The sequence below is a fragment of the Pogoniulus pusillus genome, chromosome 1, assembly GCF_015220805.1.
Source record: "Pogoniulus pusillus isolate bPogPus1 chromosome 1, bPogPus1.pri, whole genome shotgun sequence".
NCBI lineage: Eukaryota > Metazoa > Chordata > Aves > Piciformes > Lybiidae > Pogoniulus > Pogoniulus pusillus.
The window spans coordinates 1,685,476-1,703,392 of record NC_087264.1 but is presented as its reverse complement, the minus strand read 5'-3'; the positions used below and the strand labels follow the sequence as shown (position 1 = coordinate 1,703,392).

The following is a 17,917-nucleotide window of genomic DNA, read 5'->3' as shown; positions in this document are numbered from 1 at the left end:
ATCCAGTCTCCCCTTGAACACCTGGGGATGGTGACTCCTCCACCTCCCTGGGCAGCCCATTCCAGTGCCAATCACTCTCTGTGAAGAACTTCCTCCTAACATCCAGCCTATACTCCCCCCAGCACAACTTGAGGCTGTGTTCCCGTGTTCTGCTGCTGGTTGTCTGGGAGAGGAGCCCAATCCCCACCTGAATACAGCTTTCTTTCAGGTAGTTGTTCATCTAGTCTGCCTCTCCCATCTTTGTTTCAAACCATCACCCCTTGTCCTGTTACAACAGGTGCTTCCTAAAAAGATTGTCACCATCTTTCAGACAGGTCCTTTTAAGTACTGAAAGGCCCCAAGAATGTCTCCTGGCATACACATATTGCCTCCCTAGGCTGTGGAAATGGATTGTAGGATGCTACCTATCCTGATTATTCACTCTAGGAGAGGAGGGGAAAACCCTCAAAAGTCAGGAGGAAGAATTGCAGGGCTGCTAACTCAGCATCTGGAGCTGTGCAGAGCTCTGTCACTAAGAGAAATACCATAGGCAGGTGCTGCTGCTGTTACAGAAGAGCAAGTGACATCACCTGGGAAGGTGAAGAATAACTGACATGAGTAAAATCTGAGTTTTCCTTTGTATTGTAAGTAGCCTTAAAAATAGCTCCTAGTGCGAGCTGTATAGCTGCTCAGTCATGTCTGTCTTCATCTGCCATTGTCTGTGGCTCCAAATTATGCTGCTTGTGTAACTCAGCAGTCACAAAGGCATGCAACAGGATATAGCTGACTGGTAAAGCACCTTAGTGTGTAACTTCGGAGACAGGAGCTCCAACTTGTGATGCACACTGGTGCAACTGGGTAAATGTGTGGTTGTCTTTAATGAGTTACAGTTCTAACCTTAGATTTTCATGTTTTAGCAGCCTCTTCTGTGTCTGTCACCTTCTATGTTACAATTAGGTCCATAGAATGGCTTAGATTGGAAGGGACCTTGGAGATCATCTAGTCCAAACCTCCCCACCATGGGCAGAGACATCTCTGACTAGACCAGGGTGCTCAAGACTTCATCCAACCTGGCCTTGAACACCTCTCCAGGGAGGTGGCATCCACAACCTCCATGGGCAGCCTGTTCCAGTGTCTCACCATCCTCACTAAAGAATTTTTCTCTATTCAGTCTAAATCCAATTACAGGCATTTCTTTAGAGAACAGCAAAAATACCCAATCCATGCCACCTTTGAGGGAGTAGAGTACTTTAGGAAATCTTCCTGATAGGAGATTGATGTCCATGCCTTAAATAGGTAAGACTAAGTCATGTGGAATGTTGATGTTCATGCAAGATATTAATTCAGAGTGAAATGGAATCTTCATCACTGATTTAATTAAATCAGCTGACAGCAGACCTTTGCTTAAATCAATTTAAGCAGTGCCTTCAGTGAATACTGAGAAGGTCTATTATCAGTGTTTGATACAACAATTAAAACATTTCATTGTGGGAAAATTGTCATCCCTAGCCTTGATTATTCCCTTTGTGATAGCAATATCCATTTGATGTATTTAAACAAGAGTATAAAAATGTTAGGGAAGTAGATGTGTGGATAAATCAAAGCTAGTTATTTATTGAGGAGTTTCTTTGTCCAGCTTCTCATTCTATCTTGCACAGAATTGCAGCTTGGCATTGCAAACTCAATGAATGTTGACAGAAACTAAGTGGGGCTGGTCATTTTTACTGAGGTGTAGAAAGGAAAGGGGAGTGAGAGGACAGAGTCTCAAGTTGTGCCAGGGCAGGTCTAGGCTGGATGTTAGGAGGAAGTTGTTGTCAGAGAGAGTGATTGGCATTGGAATGGGCTGCCCAGGGAGGTGGTGGAGTCTGTGTGGCTGGAGGTGTTGAAGCCAAGCCTGGCTGGGGCACTTAGTGCCATGGTCTGGTTGACTGGCCAGGGCTGGGTGCTAGGTTGGACTGGATGAGCTTGGAGCTCTCTTCCAACCTGCTTGATTCTCTTGTTAAATTTTCCTGTATCATTTTTGAAGACTATTAGAAGCAGTTCTACAATACTGAGATGAAAAGAATTAAGAGGGGCAACACAGTGCATGAACTTGTCATATTTTATACATTTATTTCAAGGGTAATTCATCTTAATTCTTTAGATTACATTAAATTCAGTCCTTGGAATACTTTGATATAATGATCAGGGCATCACTTCATTACACAGCTGGGTTGCTGAAGCTTTCAGCTGTGCAAATAACTACAGCAAGTTACTACTCCAGGGACTTTTGTCTATGAAGTAAGTTTGATCTCTACTCTGACTGCAGTGTCCTTAAGCTTTGTACATGGCATCTGCCACATGGGGACGTTGGTAGTCCTGGAGGTACTACTGTACAATAAAACATCTTCAATCAAGGCCCTTCAGAGCATTGCCTTGATGTCCAGGGCACAGCTCATCCTTGGCATGTAACACTGCTTGCACTGAACTGATGAAGAACCAAACCCCTGTCGTTTCTAATGCAGCTGATAATTGCTAGTGCACTTCTTTTGATTTCTACTAAATGTAAACTTTCAGTTTTCTTCCTCAAGTGCACCTCCTTATTAAGCTTGAGGCCTCTGGCATTTGTGTTTCTTAGTGTTGCAGACTGCAGCCCAGCCAGCCTTCAGTGGAAGAATCACCAGAGCAGCAGCCTCTGCAGCTAGGCAGGTGCTGAAAACAACAGTTCCTGCTGCCACCACCGGTAAGTGAGGCAGCAAATGCTGTCTTGCTTCTGTTAACTCAAGCCTGATAGGTCCATTTGGAGTAGTGTGCTATAAAGAGATACCATCTAGTCCTGAGTAAGTGAGCACTGGAGACAACTTATGTATGTTTATATGCTGTTAGATACATTGTTAAGTGATATTGTAGGATAACTTGGTTGTCTTTAGGATCTTGCTGATATCTGAGGCACTTTTGTGCTGTAGAAATGTTATCAGCTTATTCTAGACTGTCTTAGCATGCTGCATTCTGCTGTGTAGCCATCTGCTTTGACTAGGTAAATCATGCCATATAGTCATGTAAGAGAAGGACTAAATGCTATATGACTTAGATTCTTATCTGGAACTCTTACTGCAATCTTGAAATCAGGATGTTGAAACAACACTGAATCTGTTGGTGTGGAGCAGCAATATCTGTATGGTAATTGCAAACAAAGAGTGTGATGGTTTGGGTGTTCCCTGCCCCACACTTAAGAAAATCACCCAGACTAGACTCAGCCGAGCTGGAAATTGAATGAAGCTTTGTATTTACAGCTTATCACAATATCCAAGCAGGTATTTACAATCTATACAGAAATAGACAAGTTAAAGGTAATGCAGACACACAGCAGCCCTCCCAGAAACCAGAGTCCCCAGGAGGGGCTCCCAACCACCCTTCTACCCCCTTCCCACCCCTCTACCTTATCCCAGACTTTGCCTAACATTCAATGTGACTTTGGAGGATGATCCAGGGGGGTTAGGAAGCAGATGGATTAGTCACACAGACAGCAGCTTAGAGAGAGAAAAGTGCAGCCCAAAGCCAGAGAACAAACTGTGTAATCTATGTTTATGTTCTTGTTTTTAATCCATCTCAGCAAGCCTATGAGTGAAGCAAACGTCACCACTGTTTCCTTTTCCCAGCCTAGCATCTAATTCCCTTCACTGAAATATTCTAGCTAGGCTCAAACTAGCACAGAGAGGAATATTGGAACTGGTAGAGATTTGCAAGTTTGGTGTGTTGGTGTTTAAGGACACATAACTATTAGTTCTGTGATCAGAAGCTGGTGCCTCTGGATCTGATGAGAGCCAATGTTCTCCTGAACCCTGTATAATGTTTTGCAGTGTCCCTTGTATTATATATATGACAGAAGTTAACCTCTGGGCTGAAATCACAGCTTTGATAGTCCCAGTTTCAATTGAACAGCAGAAATTCTGTGCTATTAAAAATCTGAACTCGAATTGCCTTGACATGAAGCCTTTAAGGTAATAAGGTGAGTTTCATGTTTGATATATGACAACATCTAACAACTAAATTAATCTGTTTTCCTCTCTAGGTGATAATCTCCTAATAAGCTGTTTAAATTCTAGGCCAAGTTGTCTTTTGAATGAGCTTTTGCAATTAGATGTCTGCCCTTTAACCACATCCTACTCAAGACACAAAACAGCTTCTCCCTTTCTTTAGCTGCTGGACTTGTATGGCAGTCTTTTGGTGAAAGATTATCTTAATCAGATGCCTTTTTGACCTCTGGGAGTTTCTCTCCTTATAGGCTACCAGTCACAGAGAAAGACAGCAAATGTAGGAAAGCAGAAGAAAGGAGTCAAACCCGACCAGATGGAGGTAGGTCAGTTAATAATTGAAATGGAAAAGCAGTAAAACTGATGTGAGAGCCCCTAGCAGTGTAATTGCAGTTCAAATATGCTTGGGTTCAGGCATAGAAGTAATAAGCTCATTAATAAATTGGATTTGGGGAGGAAGCCATATCTGTTTTTAAAATGAAGTGCTCTTATGGATGACTTGATTACTAATCAAGATCTGGACAATGACTTAAGTTACATAAGTTGGTGCATGGCATGTCTCATGTCTCATGTAATAAAACCCCTGTTTTGCTGGGTTTAGCAGTGGTGAATTTTGTGTAGTTCACAGTATGTTTTACAAAGGAATGAACATAACCTTTTCCTGCTGAGGTAGTATTTCATAGAAGAGAGTTTCATGGAATCAACCAGGTCAGAAGACACCTTCAACCTATCACCCAGCCCTAGCCAATCAACTGCACAATGGCACTAAGTGCCCCAGCCAGTCTCTTCTTGGACAGCAAGTCCACCACCTCCCTGGGCAGCACATTCCAATGCCAATCACTCTCTCTGCCAGGAACTTCCACCTAACATCCAGCCTAGACCTCCCCTGGCACAACTCCAGACTGTGTCCCCTTGTTCTGTTGCTGGTTGCCTGGCGGCAGAGCCCAACCCCACCTGGCTACAGCCTCCCTGTAGGGAGCTGCAGACAGCAATGAGCTCTGCCCTGAGCCTTCTCTGCTGCAGGCTGCACACCCCCAGCTCCCTCAGCCTCTCCTCACAGGGCTGTGCTCCAGGCCCCTCCCCAGCCTTGCTGCCCTTCTCCAAACACCTTCCAGCACCTCAACATCTCTCTTGAATGGAGGGGCCCAGAACTGGACACAGCACTCCAGGGGTGGCCTGAGCAGTGCTGAGCACAGGGGCACAAGAACCTCCCTTGTCCTGCTGCCCACACTGTTCTCTAGAATCTAATAAATACAGTGTAAAGATACTTGAGCAAAACATGAAGCTGGAAATGTGTTTGTCTGCAAGGTATACACAGTTTGTTACAATTGAAGGCAGTCATTGTAGTTATTGGTGTCACTGCTATAACTTCCCTGCTCCTACAGAGGGACAGCAGCTTCTGGGTTCTCTTTACTTCTACAGTCTGGACTTTTTACAAGGGCTTGCAGTGATAAGGTGAGAGGGGAGGTTTTGAAGCTTGAGGAAGGAAGATTAAGATTGAATATTAAGAAGAAATTATTTACATCAAGTGTGAGAGACTGGAACAGGTTGCCCAGGGACAGCCCTTCCCTGGCAGTGTTCAAAGCCTAGGTGGATGGGGCCTTGAGCAACCTGGTCTAGTGGAAGCTGTCTCTGCCTGCATCAGGGGAGTTGAAATTAGATCATCTTCAAGTTCTCTTCCCACACAAACCATGCCATGTATCTCTGAATTCATGGGAGGACTCCAACCCAAGTCCCCAGGCAATCTGCATGAACATTCACACTCTGACAGTCCTGTGTGGGAGCTGTCTGTGAGTTTTCTCCGTTGCACTTCTCTATTCTCCCCTCACCTCCTGCTTCCCTTGTGTCTCCCATCTCCACTCCTGTTTCTATAGTGCAGCTGTGCTCTGATGTTGTCTTGAAATAGTCTTTAAGCCCTGTCAGGAGGTAAGAGGCATAGATAAGTACCTCTGCACAGGCAGGAGATGCCTTGTGCTGCCAGTTGGTAAACTCTTGTCACAAGAAGTGTGTTGAAAGTTGATTTCCAGGCTTACATTCCAAGCAGGAGTATCTAAAGTGTAGCAAGGCTTTCAGTAAATTGAAGATGCATATTTTCTTGGAAAACAATCTAAGATCTCTTGGCTGCTTTGAGCTACCAATGTCTTCAAGTAGCTCTCTCAGAAATGTGTTCTGTGTGACTATCTGGTGACTCATCCTACAGGACTGTGGATTCCACTTACTGATTACCTTTTTCTCCTCTTTTACTGACATTCTGTGGTCCTCACTGCACTTGTCTTGGGCTTCATTCCTCAGCTCTCAGTTCAGTTTAGCATGTTCAGTCTTTGGATCAGAGTATGTGCATAAAGTGTTGGATTTGGAGCCAGGAACTCTACTTGAGGATCTTGCCAATTTAAAGCCTTTTCTTCCCTAGCAGTGGGAGCAAGTGTTTGCAAATTTCAATTGCTGTTTGGGTAGGAGAAGTGCTTTAGCTCCTTCAACTGCATTCCTTGTAAAGAACTTCTATCCCTGTTCCTAGAATGGTTTTGACACCCACAAATCAGTTGGGCCTATTGGTAATTCATGATTTCTGATCTATTGTAGGAAGCACCTTGCCTGGAACTCTTCTCTGATGGCTTTCAGACTGTGTTGTCAATGATGATCATTATCTAAAGGGTGGGGATCAGGAGGATGGAGCCAGGTTCTACAGTGGTGCCTAGTGATAGGACAAGGGGCAACAGGTGCAGAGCAATCTTCACCTAAATAAAAGGAAAACCATTTTTACTGGAAGGATGCCACACCCCTGGGCTAGACTGCCCAAAGAGGCTGTGAAGTCTCCTTCTTTGGAGATTTTCCAAACCCACTGGAGAAACCTGCTTTGGGTGACCCAACTTTAGATCTCCAGAGGTCTCTTCCAACCCTCACCAGTCTGCAATATGTTGTAATGTACAGCCCATGCCTGTAGGAAACACTTCATTGTGGCCAGTAGGGTGAGGGAGGTTCTTGTGCCCCTGTGCTCAGCACTGCTCAGGACACACCTGGAGTGCTGTGCCTAGGTCTGGGCTCCTCAATTCAAGAGAGATGTTGAGGTGCTGAAAGGTGTTTGGAGAAGGGCAGCAAGGCTGGGGAGGGGCCTGGAGCACAGCCCTGTGAGGAGAGGCTGAGGGAGCTGGGGGTGTGCAGCCTGGAGGAGAGGAGGCTCAGGGCAGAGCTCATTGCTGTCTGCAGCTCCCTGCAGGGAGGTTGTAGCCAGGTGGGGTTGGGCTCTGCTGCCAGGCAAGCAGCAGCAGCAGAAGGGGACACAGCCTGAATTTGTGCCAGGGGAGGTCTAGACTGGATGTTAGGTGGAAGTTGTTGTGAGAGAGAGTGATTGGCATTGGAATGGGCTGCCCAGGGAGGTGGTGGAGTCTGTGTGGCTGGAGGTGTTGAAGCCAAGCCTGGCTGGGGCACTTAGTGCCATGGTCTGGTTGGTTGGCCAGGGCTGGGTGCTAGGTTGGAGTGGATGATGTTGGATGTCTCTTCCAACCTGGTTGATTCTCTGATTGATTTGATAATGTAGAATTTGTTTTGTTTGTGCCATTTTAGGTCATTGCTTCTAAAGGTGAAGAGGATAAAAAAATTCAAGTGGACCCAATCTTGACAGATTCTGCAGCTGATTCCAAACCTTCAGCATCAACAGAACTTCAGCAGGAGCAAACCTCAGCAGACAGAGAAATCAATTCTGCTTCACAGAGACCCAGAACACGCTCTTTTGCACCTCATAACTTTGCCTTTCAGCCACTGGATGGATTAGCAACCTACAAAGTTACACCCATGACTCCTTCTAGTGCAAATGCATTTCTGACACCTAATGCCTTATGGGATTTTTCCAGTTCTCCAATGTAAGATTCATTCTTTTAATGGCCTAAAATACAATTGAACATCTCTGTGATGATGCAGAAAACATGATCTTTCAGTGGCTGCCCTGTGTAACCAACTCTTAGAATCAAGCAGGTTGGAAGAGACCTCCAAGCTCATCCAGTCCAACCTAGCACCCAGCCCTGTCCAGGGTGTTGAAACTCCTCCTGATCGTTGTGCTTGCTGTTGTTGCTTGACTATGAACTAAATTCAACAGCCGAGAGAGTGATGTCAAGCATGAGTCTGTCTGCTCCATGTGTCAGGGAATATGCTGTATGAGTGTCTGCACAGATTATTCACTTCAGGATTTGCTTGAGTTCTCCAGTGTCCTGCATAGAACTGCCTTCCAATTTGTGCATTTCTATGTCTTTGGCAGCATTTGATGCCAATTGCTCCACGTCTTAACTCTGTGTACTTTGTTTCCAGTGGTATCAAGGAGAAATCCAGTGAGGTTAAGGCACAAGAGGCTGATTTAAAAAGTCCACCTTCGCCCACTGATAAGGACATTCAAGACCAACAAACCACTACAAGTTTGAAAAGAGAAAAAGGTAGGAAGCTCACATTTAGTTCATTGTTCTGGTGGCTTTAGTTTTCACCAGCTTCTACACAAACAGAACAAAGGGACTCAGTCTAAAGTTGTGCTGGGGGAGGTCCAGGCTGGATGTTAGGAGGAAGTTGTTGGCAGAGAGAGTGATTGGCATTGGAATAGGCTGCCCAGGGAGGTGGTGGAGTCTGTGTGGCTGGAAGTGTTGAAGCAAAGCCTGGCTGAGGCACTTAGTGCCATGGTCTGGTTGACTGGCCAGGGCTGGGTGCTAGGTTGGACTGGATGATCTTGGAGGTCTCTCTTCCAACCTGATCATAGAATCATAGAATCAACCAGGTTGGAAGAGACCTCCAAGCTCATCCAGTCCAACCTAGCACCCAGCCCTAGCCAGTCAACCAGACCATGACACTAAGTGCCTCATCAAGTCTTTTCTTGAAGACCCCCAGGGACGGTGCCTCCACCACCTCCCTGGGCAGCCCATTCCAATGCCAATCACTCTCTCTGTGAAGAACTTCTTCCTAGCATCCAGCCTATACCTACCCTGGCACAACTTGAGACTGTGTCCCCTTGTTCTATTGCTGGTTGCCTGGGAGAAGAGCCCAACCCCACCTGGCTACAATGCCCCTTCAGGTAGTTGTAGACAGTAATAAGATCACCCCTGAGCCTCCTCTTCTCCAGGCTAAACAGGCCCAGCTCCCTCAGCCTCTCCTCATAGGATTTGTGCTCCAGGCCCCTCAGCAGCTTTGTTGCCCTTCTCTGGACATGTTCCAGCACCTCAACATCTTTCTTGAATTGAGGGGCCCAGAACTGGACATGGTACTCAAGGTGTGGTCTGACCAGTGCTGAGTACAGGAGAAGAATAACCTGCCTTGATTGATTCTGTGATTCTATGAAAAGCCTTTCATACTTTTCAGCCAGCAAATCAGAGCAGAAAACTTCCACTCAGACATCACCTGAAACAACTCCTGTCTCCCCAGTACTCAAAATGAAGTCAGATGATATCAGAGAGCAAGAACATGATGTGCCCTATTTCAGGTGAGTGTTCATGTGTTTCACTTCCCTGCTGTCTTTTTTGAGGCCCTTCTCACTGTTGGCAAGATGCCTTGGAAAGATCAGCCTATTGTGGCTGATGTCTGCCAGCAGTGACCTGAGTAGGCACATACTGCTGTCATTTTTGTATTGTTAGCACAAGCAAAGAACAGAACATTCTGGAGAGTAGCACTGTCCTAAGACAAGCAAACTAAAGCCATCTAATGGCTTCTGCTCAAAGACAGTGTAGCTTCTCTGAAAGCAAAAGGATGGTAGCCATTAGCAGTCACAAGTAGTGGTACCTGATTGTCCAAAACCTGTATTTTCCCACCATCCCTTCTGTTTTCCTTCAGAAACATCCTTCAGTCTGAGACAGAGGGACTGATGTCTCAGTGCCTGCAGTGGGATGGAAAACTTGAGCTGGACATCCCAGAGGATGGTAAGATCAAGCTGTAACATGCACTAGAAGGGGTTTTATGGTAACTGAAGGGGACAGAGGGAGGTACTTATTCGTGAAGTAGCACTGTCTGCAGAACTTAGTAGCAGCTGTATTGGATATTTCATAGAATCAAGCATGTTGGAAGAGAGCTCCAAGCTCAGCCAGCCCAACCTAGCACCCAGCCCTGGCCAGTCAACCAGACCATGTCACTAAGTGCCCCAGCCAGGCTTGGCTTCAACACCTCCAGCCACAGAGACTCCACCACCTCCCTGGGCAGCCCATTCCAATGCCAATCGCTCTCTCTGACAACAGCTTCCAGTATCAAGCCTAGACCTGCCCTGGCACAGCTTGAGACTGTGTCCCCTTCTTCTGGTGCTGCTTGCCTGGCAGCAGAGCCCAACCCCACCTGGCTACAGCCTCCCTGCAGGCAGCTGCAGACAGCAATGAGCTCTGCCCTGAGCCTCCTCTGCTGCAGGCTGCACACCCCACGGCTCCCTCAGCCTCTGCTCACAGGGCTGTGCTCCAGGCCCCTCCCCAGCCTTGCTGCCCTTCTCCAAACACCTTCCAGCACCTCAACATCTCTCTTGAATTGAGGGGCCCAGAACTGGACACAGCACTCAAGGTGTGGCCTGAGCAGTGCTGAGCACAGAGGCAGAAGAACCTCCCTTGTCCTGCTGCCCACACTGCTCCTGAGCCAGCCCAGGATGCCATTGGCTCTGCTGCCCACCTGGGCACACTGCTGCCTCCTCTTCAGCTCCTCTCTCCCAGCACCCCAAGCTCCCTCTCTGCCTGGCTGCTCTCAGCCACTCAGTCCCCAGCCTGTAGTGCTGCTTGGGGTTGTTGTGGCCAAAGTGCAGAACGCTGCACTTTGATTAGGTTGAGTAATACAGGTCCAGGCAGAGTAATTAGTGAAGCAAGCAGCAGGCTGACTGTCTGACTTTCTGTTTTCTTGCTTTTATATCTCTCAGCAGAAGAAATGAGTGATACAGACATCACTATTACTTTCTTTTCACAGCCAATAATCTAATCCCTCTCTTTAAAATATACCAATTAGCTTCAAACCAGCACATCTGTCCTTAGAATGTGCTGCCCAGGGAGGTGGTGGAGTAGCCATCCCTGGAGGTCTTCAAGCAAAGCCTGGCTGAGGCACTTAGTGCCATGGTCTGGTTGACTGGATAGGACTGGGTGCTAGGTTGGACTGGATGAGCTTGGAGGCCTCTTCCAACCTGGCTGTTTCCATGAAATGCTGTTGTGTGAAATATTACCTCATCAGGAAAAGGTTATGTTCATTCCTTTCTGAAACATACTCTGAACAGCCCAGACTTTACAACTGTTAGCTAAAACCAGCAAGGTAGGGCTTTTGTTCCTAGTTAAAGCATGAGACATGTAAAATTGGCAGGGGGGTTGGAGTAGATCTCTGGAGATCCCTTCCAATCCCTACCATTCTGTGACTCTTGAAATCAGTGTAAAAGCAGTATGTGACCTGATGGATTCATCCAGCTCTTTCTTCATTGTTTTCTTGTTGCTGTCAGCTAAAGATCTCATTCGCACCACAGTTGGTCAGACAAGACTGCTGATAGCAGAAAGGTTTAAACAGTTTGAAGGCCTGGTGGACAACTGTGAATTTAAACAAGGTGACAAAGAGACCACATGTACAGACCTAGATGGATTTTGGGATATGGTTAATTTTCAGGTATGTACTTGCACATTAACCAATGAGAATGAAGTTGTTTGGGTTATTTACAGGCAACATATTGCAACTTTTATATAGTGGTTTTTAATATTGAAATTAAGAGTAGTAATCATAATCATTTAATATGCAAATTATGAGGAGAGGGACTTGGGGGTGCTGCTGGAGGAGAAGCTCAGCAGGAGCCAGCAGTGTGCACTTGCAGCCCAGAAAGCCAAGCAGAGCCTGGGCTGCAGCAGGGGAAGTGTGGCCAGCAGGGCCAGGGAGGGGATTCTCCCCCTCTGCTGTGCTCTGCTGAGGCCCCACCTGGAGTCCTGCATCCAGCTCTGGAGCCCCTGGGACAAGAGGGCTGTGGAGATGCTGGAGAGTGTCCAGAGCAGGGCCAGGAGGATGCTGAGAGGGCTGCAGCAGCTCTGCTGTGAGCACAGCCTGAAAGAGTTGGGGCTGTGCAGGCTGGAGCAGAGGAGACTCCCAGGGGACCTTCTTGTGGCCTTCCAGCATCTGAAGGGGGCTCCAAAAAAGCTGGGGAGGGACTTTTTAGGCTGTGAGGGAGTGCCAGGACTGGGGGGAATGGAGCAAAGCTGGAGGTGGGGAGAGTGAGAGTGGAGGTGAGGAGGAAGTTGTTGAGCAGGAGAGTCTCCTTTTGTGGAGTTGTAGAGAGTGGTGAAGACTTTGCCCCGCTTCCTTTTGCTCAGGCTGAAAACCCCAGTTCTCTCAGCCACTCCTCACAAGACCTGTTCTCCAGACCCTTTGCCAGCTTCATTGCACTTCTTTGGATCCACTCCAGCACCTCAGTATCCTTATAACAAGAGGCCCAAAACTGAACATAGTGTTCAAGGTGTGGCCTGCTCACCAGTGCTGAGTACAGGGGGACAATCACTTCCCTGATCCTACTGGCCACACTGTTGCTGATCCAGGACAGGATGCTCTTGGCCTTCTTGACTGCCTGGGCACACTTTTGGCTCCTGTTCAGCCAACTGTCAGTCAACACCTCCAGGTCTTTACTGGGCTGCTCTCCAGCTTCTCTTCCTCTAGCCTGTAGCATTGCACAGGCTGGTTAAGAGCCAAGTGCAGGATCCAGTATTTGGCCTGCTGTAAAACTGTCATCTCTCTTGCTGCTTCCTTTGGTTTCACAAGGAAATATAATGAATAATTCAAAAGGCTCTCAGGGGTATTTGTACATCAGTATTCCACTAAAGAACCTGTAAATAGGTAAATTAAACTCAAAGATGGATTTATTGTTAAGGCCACAGTCATAGGTCTTTGACTCCTTCCAGAAAGCATAAGGGTTTCTGAGCTGCCTCTTGACATCTATTGGAGGGGAACTGCTAGAACCAGTAAGCTGCAAAGCAGTTTCCCTAATCTTAGTGTGCATGTGGAAGCTGCTCCAGCTTCTCCTGAGCTTCCTCACCTTTTAACTTGAGATAAACTTGGAGTAACAAAACTGCTAGCTGTCCCTTCTTTTGTTTTGTTTGTTTGTGGTTTGAGTCTCAGGAAGGATGTAAAGGCCTTGTCAGGTCAATGACTGATCTGCTGTGCATAATAAGCCTTGTGTGACCTTACCAGCATGTAGGGCAAGCATCTGCACTACAAAGCCTGGGAAGAAGGCTATTGCCCTTGCTGCAGGTAATGCTGCAGAGCTAGTTTGTCATGAGCAAGCACAGGCTTCCTTAACAAGCTGTTTAGGCCAGCAGTTTAAGCTTGCATGGTGCATTTCCTACCTAATGCAAGACTCATGCTTGCTTGGCTAAGATCTGTTTTGCAGTGTGTTCTTTTCTATCCCTTAAATGCTGCCATTCTCCAAGAGCTTTAAGTTCAGTAGAAGAACAGGTTGTAAAGCAGCTCATTCATTTTAGATGTTAGACCTTACTGAACAATTACATTTGCCTCACTGACCTTTAAACTACAGAAGTTAGACTAGTCCTGTCATCTAAGCTGAAGCTTGTGTGTGCTGGTGACAGTTCCATCAGAACATGTAATGCTCAATCAGCTGGTAGTTTAATTTGCTCCTGTATTTAAAGCAAGGCATGCATAATATGAACCACTGTTGTGTTGTGAGTTGAAAATTGAACCTGGACTCTTCTGGGCTTTCCAATAGATTGAAGATGTGAATAAGAAGTTTGATCATCTCAAGAAGCTTCAAGACAATGAGTGGCAGCTACTTGATGTCCCACGCCCAGAAATTGTCAAGGTATGTGTAGCTCCCAAAGGCATCAAGATGCAAGTGTGAGTGATCTCAACCTGGAAATTGCTGGTGCAGTAGTGAGTACTCTGAAATGGAAGTTCCTTCTGAAGCTCTTCTCATCCGGCTTCTTCAGATGTTCATGTTTAAAAACTCTATGAATGTCTTCTCATAGAATCATAGAATCAAGCAGGTTGGAAGAGACCTCCAAGCTCAGCCAGTCCAACCTAGCACCCAGCCCTGGCCAAGCAACCAGACCATGGCACTAAGTGCCCCAGCCAGGCTTTTCTTGAACACCTCCAGGGATGGTGACTCCACCACCTCCCTGGGCAGCCCCAGTGTGTGCCCAGGTGGCCCAGAGAGCCAATGGCATCCTGGCCTGCATCAGGAACAGTGTGGCCAGTAGGACAAGGGAGGTTCTTCTGCCCCTGTACTCAACACTGGTCAGGCCACACCTTGAGTGCTGTGTCCAGTTCTGGGCTCCTCAATTCAAGAGAGATGTTGAGGTGCTGGAAGGTGTCCAGAGAAGAGTGACAAAGCTGGTGAGGGGCCTGGAACACAAACCCTATGAGGAGAGGCTGAGGGAGCTGGGGGTGTGCAGCCTGCAGCAGAGGAGGCTCAGGGCAGAGCTCATTGCTGTCTACAACTACCTGAAGGGAGGCTGTAGCCAGGTGGGGTTGGGTTCTTCTCCCAGGCAACCAACAATAGAACAAGGGGACACAGTCTGAAGCTGTGCGGGGGGAGGTCTAGGCTGGGTGTTGTTAGGAAGTTGTTGTCAGAGAGAGTGATTGGCACTGGAATGGGCTGCTCAGGGAGGTGGTGGAGTCTCTGTGGCTGGAGGTGTTGCAGCCAAGCCTGGCTGGGGCACTTAGTGCCATGGTCTGGTTGACTGGATTGGGCTGGGTGCTAGGTTGGACTGTATGATCTTGGATGTCTCTTCCAACCTGGCTGATTCTATGAGAGACTTCTCTGACTGACTGGTGTCTGTCCTGCCTGCCACTAGGAGTCCCTGTATCCCTTTGGTTCCATATATGTTCTTCAGACTTAGAAAGAAGTTTCAGGGAGCACTTCTGAGCTATAGACTCAGCATGAAAGGCCCTTTGGATTGTCCTCACCGACTGGGGCACTTCAGGGCTTTCTGAAGGAGAGCAGAGACCTTCTCTCTAGGCTGTCTCTTGCCTGTTGTGATTCGTGTGTGGCCCGCAGCTGTTCATGGGCAGTTGCTGCTGTCTGAAGATTGCAGATGTGATCTAGACTTCCTTACCATTCCAGAGGAAGACAGTTCCAAATGGAGTGCCCAAACCGGAGCTGGGAGCAGCTGGCAGAGCTGCTGCCCGCAGCCGGCTTGCGTCTGTCAAGGCAGCTATGAGGAGAAAAATGAAGCATGGTGATGGTGTGCAGGAGAAACTCCCTGAAGTGGAAAAGGTGGTTTTTGAAGCAGGATTTTTCAGGATTGAAAGCCCTGTGAAAACCTTTCCAGGTAGGTGAAGTTTACTCATTTTTATGGCCCAAAAGGACTGAAGTGTGTTTAACCAATCTCCTTGGCTGAGGGACTTATTAGAAGCTATTTCCAGTGAGGGTGATGAGAGAGTGCAGCAGGCTGCTTAGGAAGGTTGTGGTTGACACCTTCCTGGAGGTGTTCAAAGCCAGGTTGGATGAGGCCTTGAGCAACCTGATCTAGTGGAAGGTGTCCTTGCCAATGACAGAAGGGTTGGAACTGGATGATCTTAAGGGTCCCTTACAACACAAACCATTCTACTGAATCTATAAACTGTGCTGTTCATACTGGATACAGCTCCTAATACTGGAGCCAGTATTTCAACTAGTGGTGAATTACAGGATCAGAGGATGTTAGGGGTTGGAAGGGACCCAAGGAGATCGAGTCCAACCCCTCCATCAGGAGGGTTACATCAGGGATCCAAAGGAAACTGAAGATACTGATCTGAGTGAGTGTGGCAGCATGAAATCTCTGCTTAGACACAGGGGTAAAAGCAGCTGATTCAGGTTCTGTCAGCATGTGTTTAACAATGACCTTTTCATCTGAGTGTTCCCAGACTTAGCTCCCAAACCTGGTCATCAAAGTCAGCACAGGCTCATCTGCTCTATTTGCAAGACAGAAAGGGGAATTTTTTAACCTAATCTCTTGCAGTGCTGCCTTCAAAGCTGTACATCTGTGTGCATGTTCAACAAGACTGTAACATGCTCCAGTCTGCTACAGAGATGTTTGATATGTTTTGTGTTTGTTTTTTTTCAGCAGATGACCAAAATATAACTGCATTTGCAGTAGCTGTCTTCTTGCAGCCTATGTGCAGTCAGTATTTGCAGTGATCCTTGACTCCTTGGGAGCTGTGTTGGTTTTTTCCCCTTTCTAGTTCCTAAATCAACTTTAAATTTCCCTCTTTTTTTTTGGTGTATCATTTTTTTTCTCATGTTTGCTGTTATTGGAAGGATCTTCCTAAAAGCTTTAAGCAATGCTTGGTTTAGGCAAGCTCTAGCAGAGAATATAAGAATCAAATCTGGCTCTTTAGTTCTGTTAAAATCATCTCATGTGAAAGATGGAGATTAATGACAGCTTCCACCAGATGGTCTCTCTAATCAGAACAGCAAGCCTCATGATTTCAGGCTCCTCATGAATGGGTAGTAAATACTTAAATTGCTTAGCTAGAGTTAGGGTGGTTTTATAACTTAGTGAATCAAAGTGGTGGAGGTTGGAAGATTGAGTCCAGTCTCCCTGCCAAAGCAGGTCACACAGGAGCGTGTCCAGAGGAGTCTTGGAAGTGTCTAGAGAAGGAGACTCAATTCCTCTGGGCACCCTGGTCTGGTGCTCTGTCACCCTTAGAGGAAATGAGACAGAAGTTCCAATCCCTTGACCATCCTTGTAGCCTGTTGGACACACTCTAGTATATTCCTGTCCCCCCATAATCTGGAGGAGCTCAGACAATGATCCAGATGTGGTCTCAGCAGGGCAGAGCAGAGGGGAAGGATGAACTGCATCCAGTTCTGGAGCCCCAGGGACAAGAGGGCTGTGGAGATGCTGGAGTGTGTCCAGAGCAGGGCCAGGAGGATACTGAGAGGCTGCAGCAGCTCTGCTGTGAGCACAGACTGAAAGAATTGGGGCTGTGCAGGCTGGAGCAGAGGAGGCTCCCAGGAGACCTCCTTGTGGCCTTCCAGGATCTGAAGGAGCCTCCAAAAAGGCTGGGGAGGGACTTTTGAGGCTGTGAGGGAGTGGCAGGAGTGGGGGGAATGGAGCAAAGCTGGAGGTGGGGAGAGTGAGGCTGGAGGTGAGGAGGAAGTTGTTGAGCAGGAGAGTGGTGAGAGGCTGGCAGGGGTTGCCCAGGGAGGTGGTTGAGGCCCCATGGCTGGAGGTGTTTGAGGCCAGGCTGGCTGAGGCTGTGTGCAGCCTGCTCTAGGGTAGGGTGTCCCTGTGCATGGCAGGGGGGTTGGAACTGGCTGCTCCTTGTGCTCCTTTCCAACCCTGACCGATTCTATGAACCTCCCTAGACCTGTTGGCCACACTCTTCTCAGTGCACCTCAGGATACCACTGCTGCTCTTGGCCACAAGGCCCCACTGTTGCCCCCTGGATACCTTATTGTGCACCAGGACTGCAAGGTCCTTTTCTTGTCACCACTTTGCCAATTTCTCCTTGTAGCATGTGTAAGATTTCCATGTACTTGTGCAAGCAGCTCAGTATGCAGAAAGCAACAGCCTTCCTAGCTGGAATCCACAGCTCGTTCATCCTGCTGCAAACTGCTCCAGTAATGAGACCTAAACCACTGTTTTTCAGGCTTGCTTTCAAAGACATCTCTCAGATCTTCCCAGGGAGCTGCTGAAAACATGGCTACTCCAACATCATCCAGCAAAGTTTTGCTTCAGAACACTCCCTCTGGCCTCCATAACCCTGAGGACACAACTGCAAACCACACAACATCAGTGTGCCAAGGCTTCCACCCAGCACAGAATTCAGAAGTGCACCAGGTTCCCTCAGGAGAAATGCCCCCACTGCAGAAACTCCCTGATATCTTTCTTCAGCCAAGGTAGACATGGCAAAGCAGCTTTTCATTTCACTTCCCTACAAATAATTGTCCAGTTTCAACCAAAATAATTAATCCCCCATTCAATGCCACCTTCCAATGCCACAAAGTCCTCCTCTCTTCCCCTTCCCTCAAG

The 17,917-nt window shown here is 47.4% G+C and overlaps 1 protein-coding gene across 2 annotated transcripts in view; it reads left to right on the top strand.

The window, feature by feature from the left end:
* The window catches only part of DLGAP5 (DLG associated protein 5), a 46,304-nt gene that overhangs the window by 22,575 nt on the left and 5,812 nt on the right, over positions 1 to 17,917 (top strand). For both annotated transcript variants that reach the window (XM_064147216.1, XM_064147130.1), the window contains exons 6-15: positions 2,597 to 2,701; positions 4,244 to 4,314; positions 7,554 to 7,849; positions 8,292 to 8,413; positions 9,324 to 9,444; positions 9,792 to 9,877; positions 11,410 to 11,570; positions 13,666 to 13,758; positions 15,022 to 15,229; positions 17,535 to 17,784. In XM_064147216.1, coding sequence (XP_064003286.1) covers positions 2,597 to 2,701; positions 4,244 to 4,314; positions 7,554 to 7,849; positions 8,292 to 8,413; positions 9,324 to 9,444; positions 9,792 to 9,877; positions 11,410 to 11,570; positions 13,666 to 13,758; positions 15,022 to 15,229; positions 17,535 to 17,784 — 1,513 coding nt within the window. The remainder of the gene's footprint in view (positions 1 to 2,596; positions 2,702 to 4,243; positions 4,315 to 7,553; positions 7,850 to 8,291; positions 8,414 to 9,323; positions 9,445 to 9,791; positions 9,878 to 11,409; positions 11,571 to 13,665; positions 13,759 to 15,021; positions 15,230 to 17,534; positions 17,785 to 17,917) is intronic.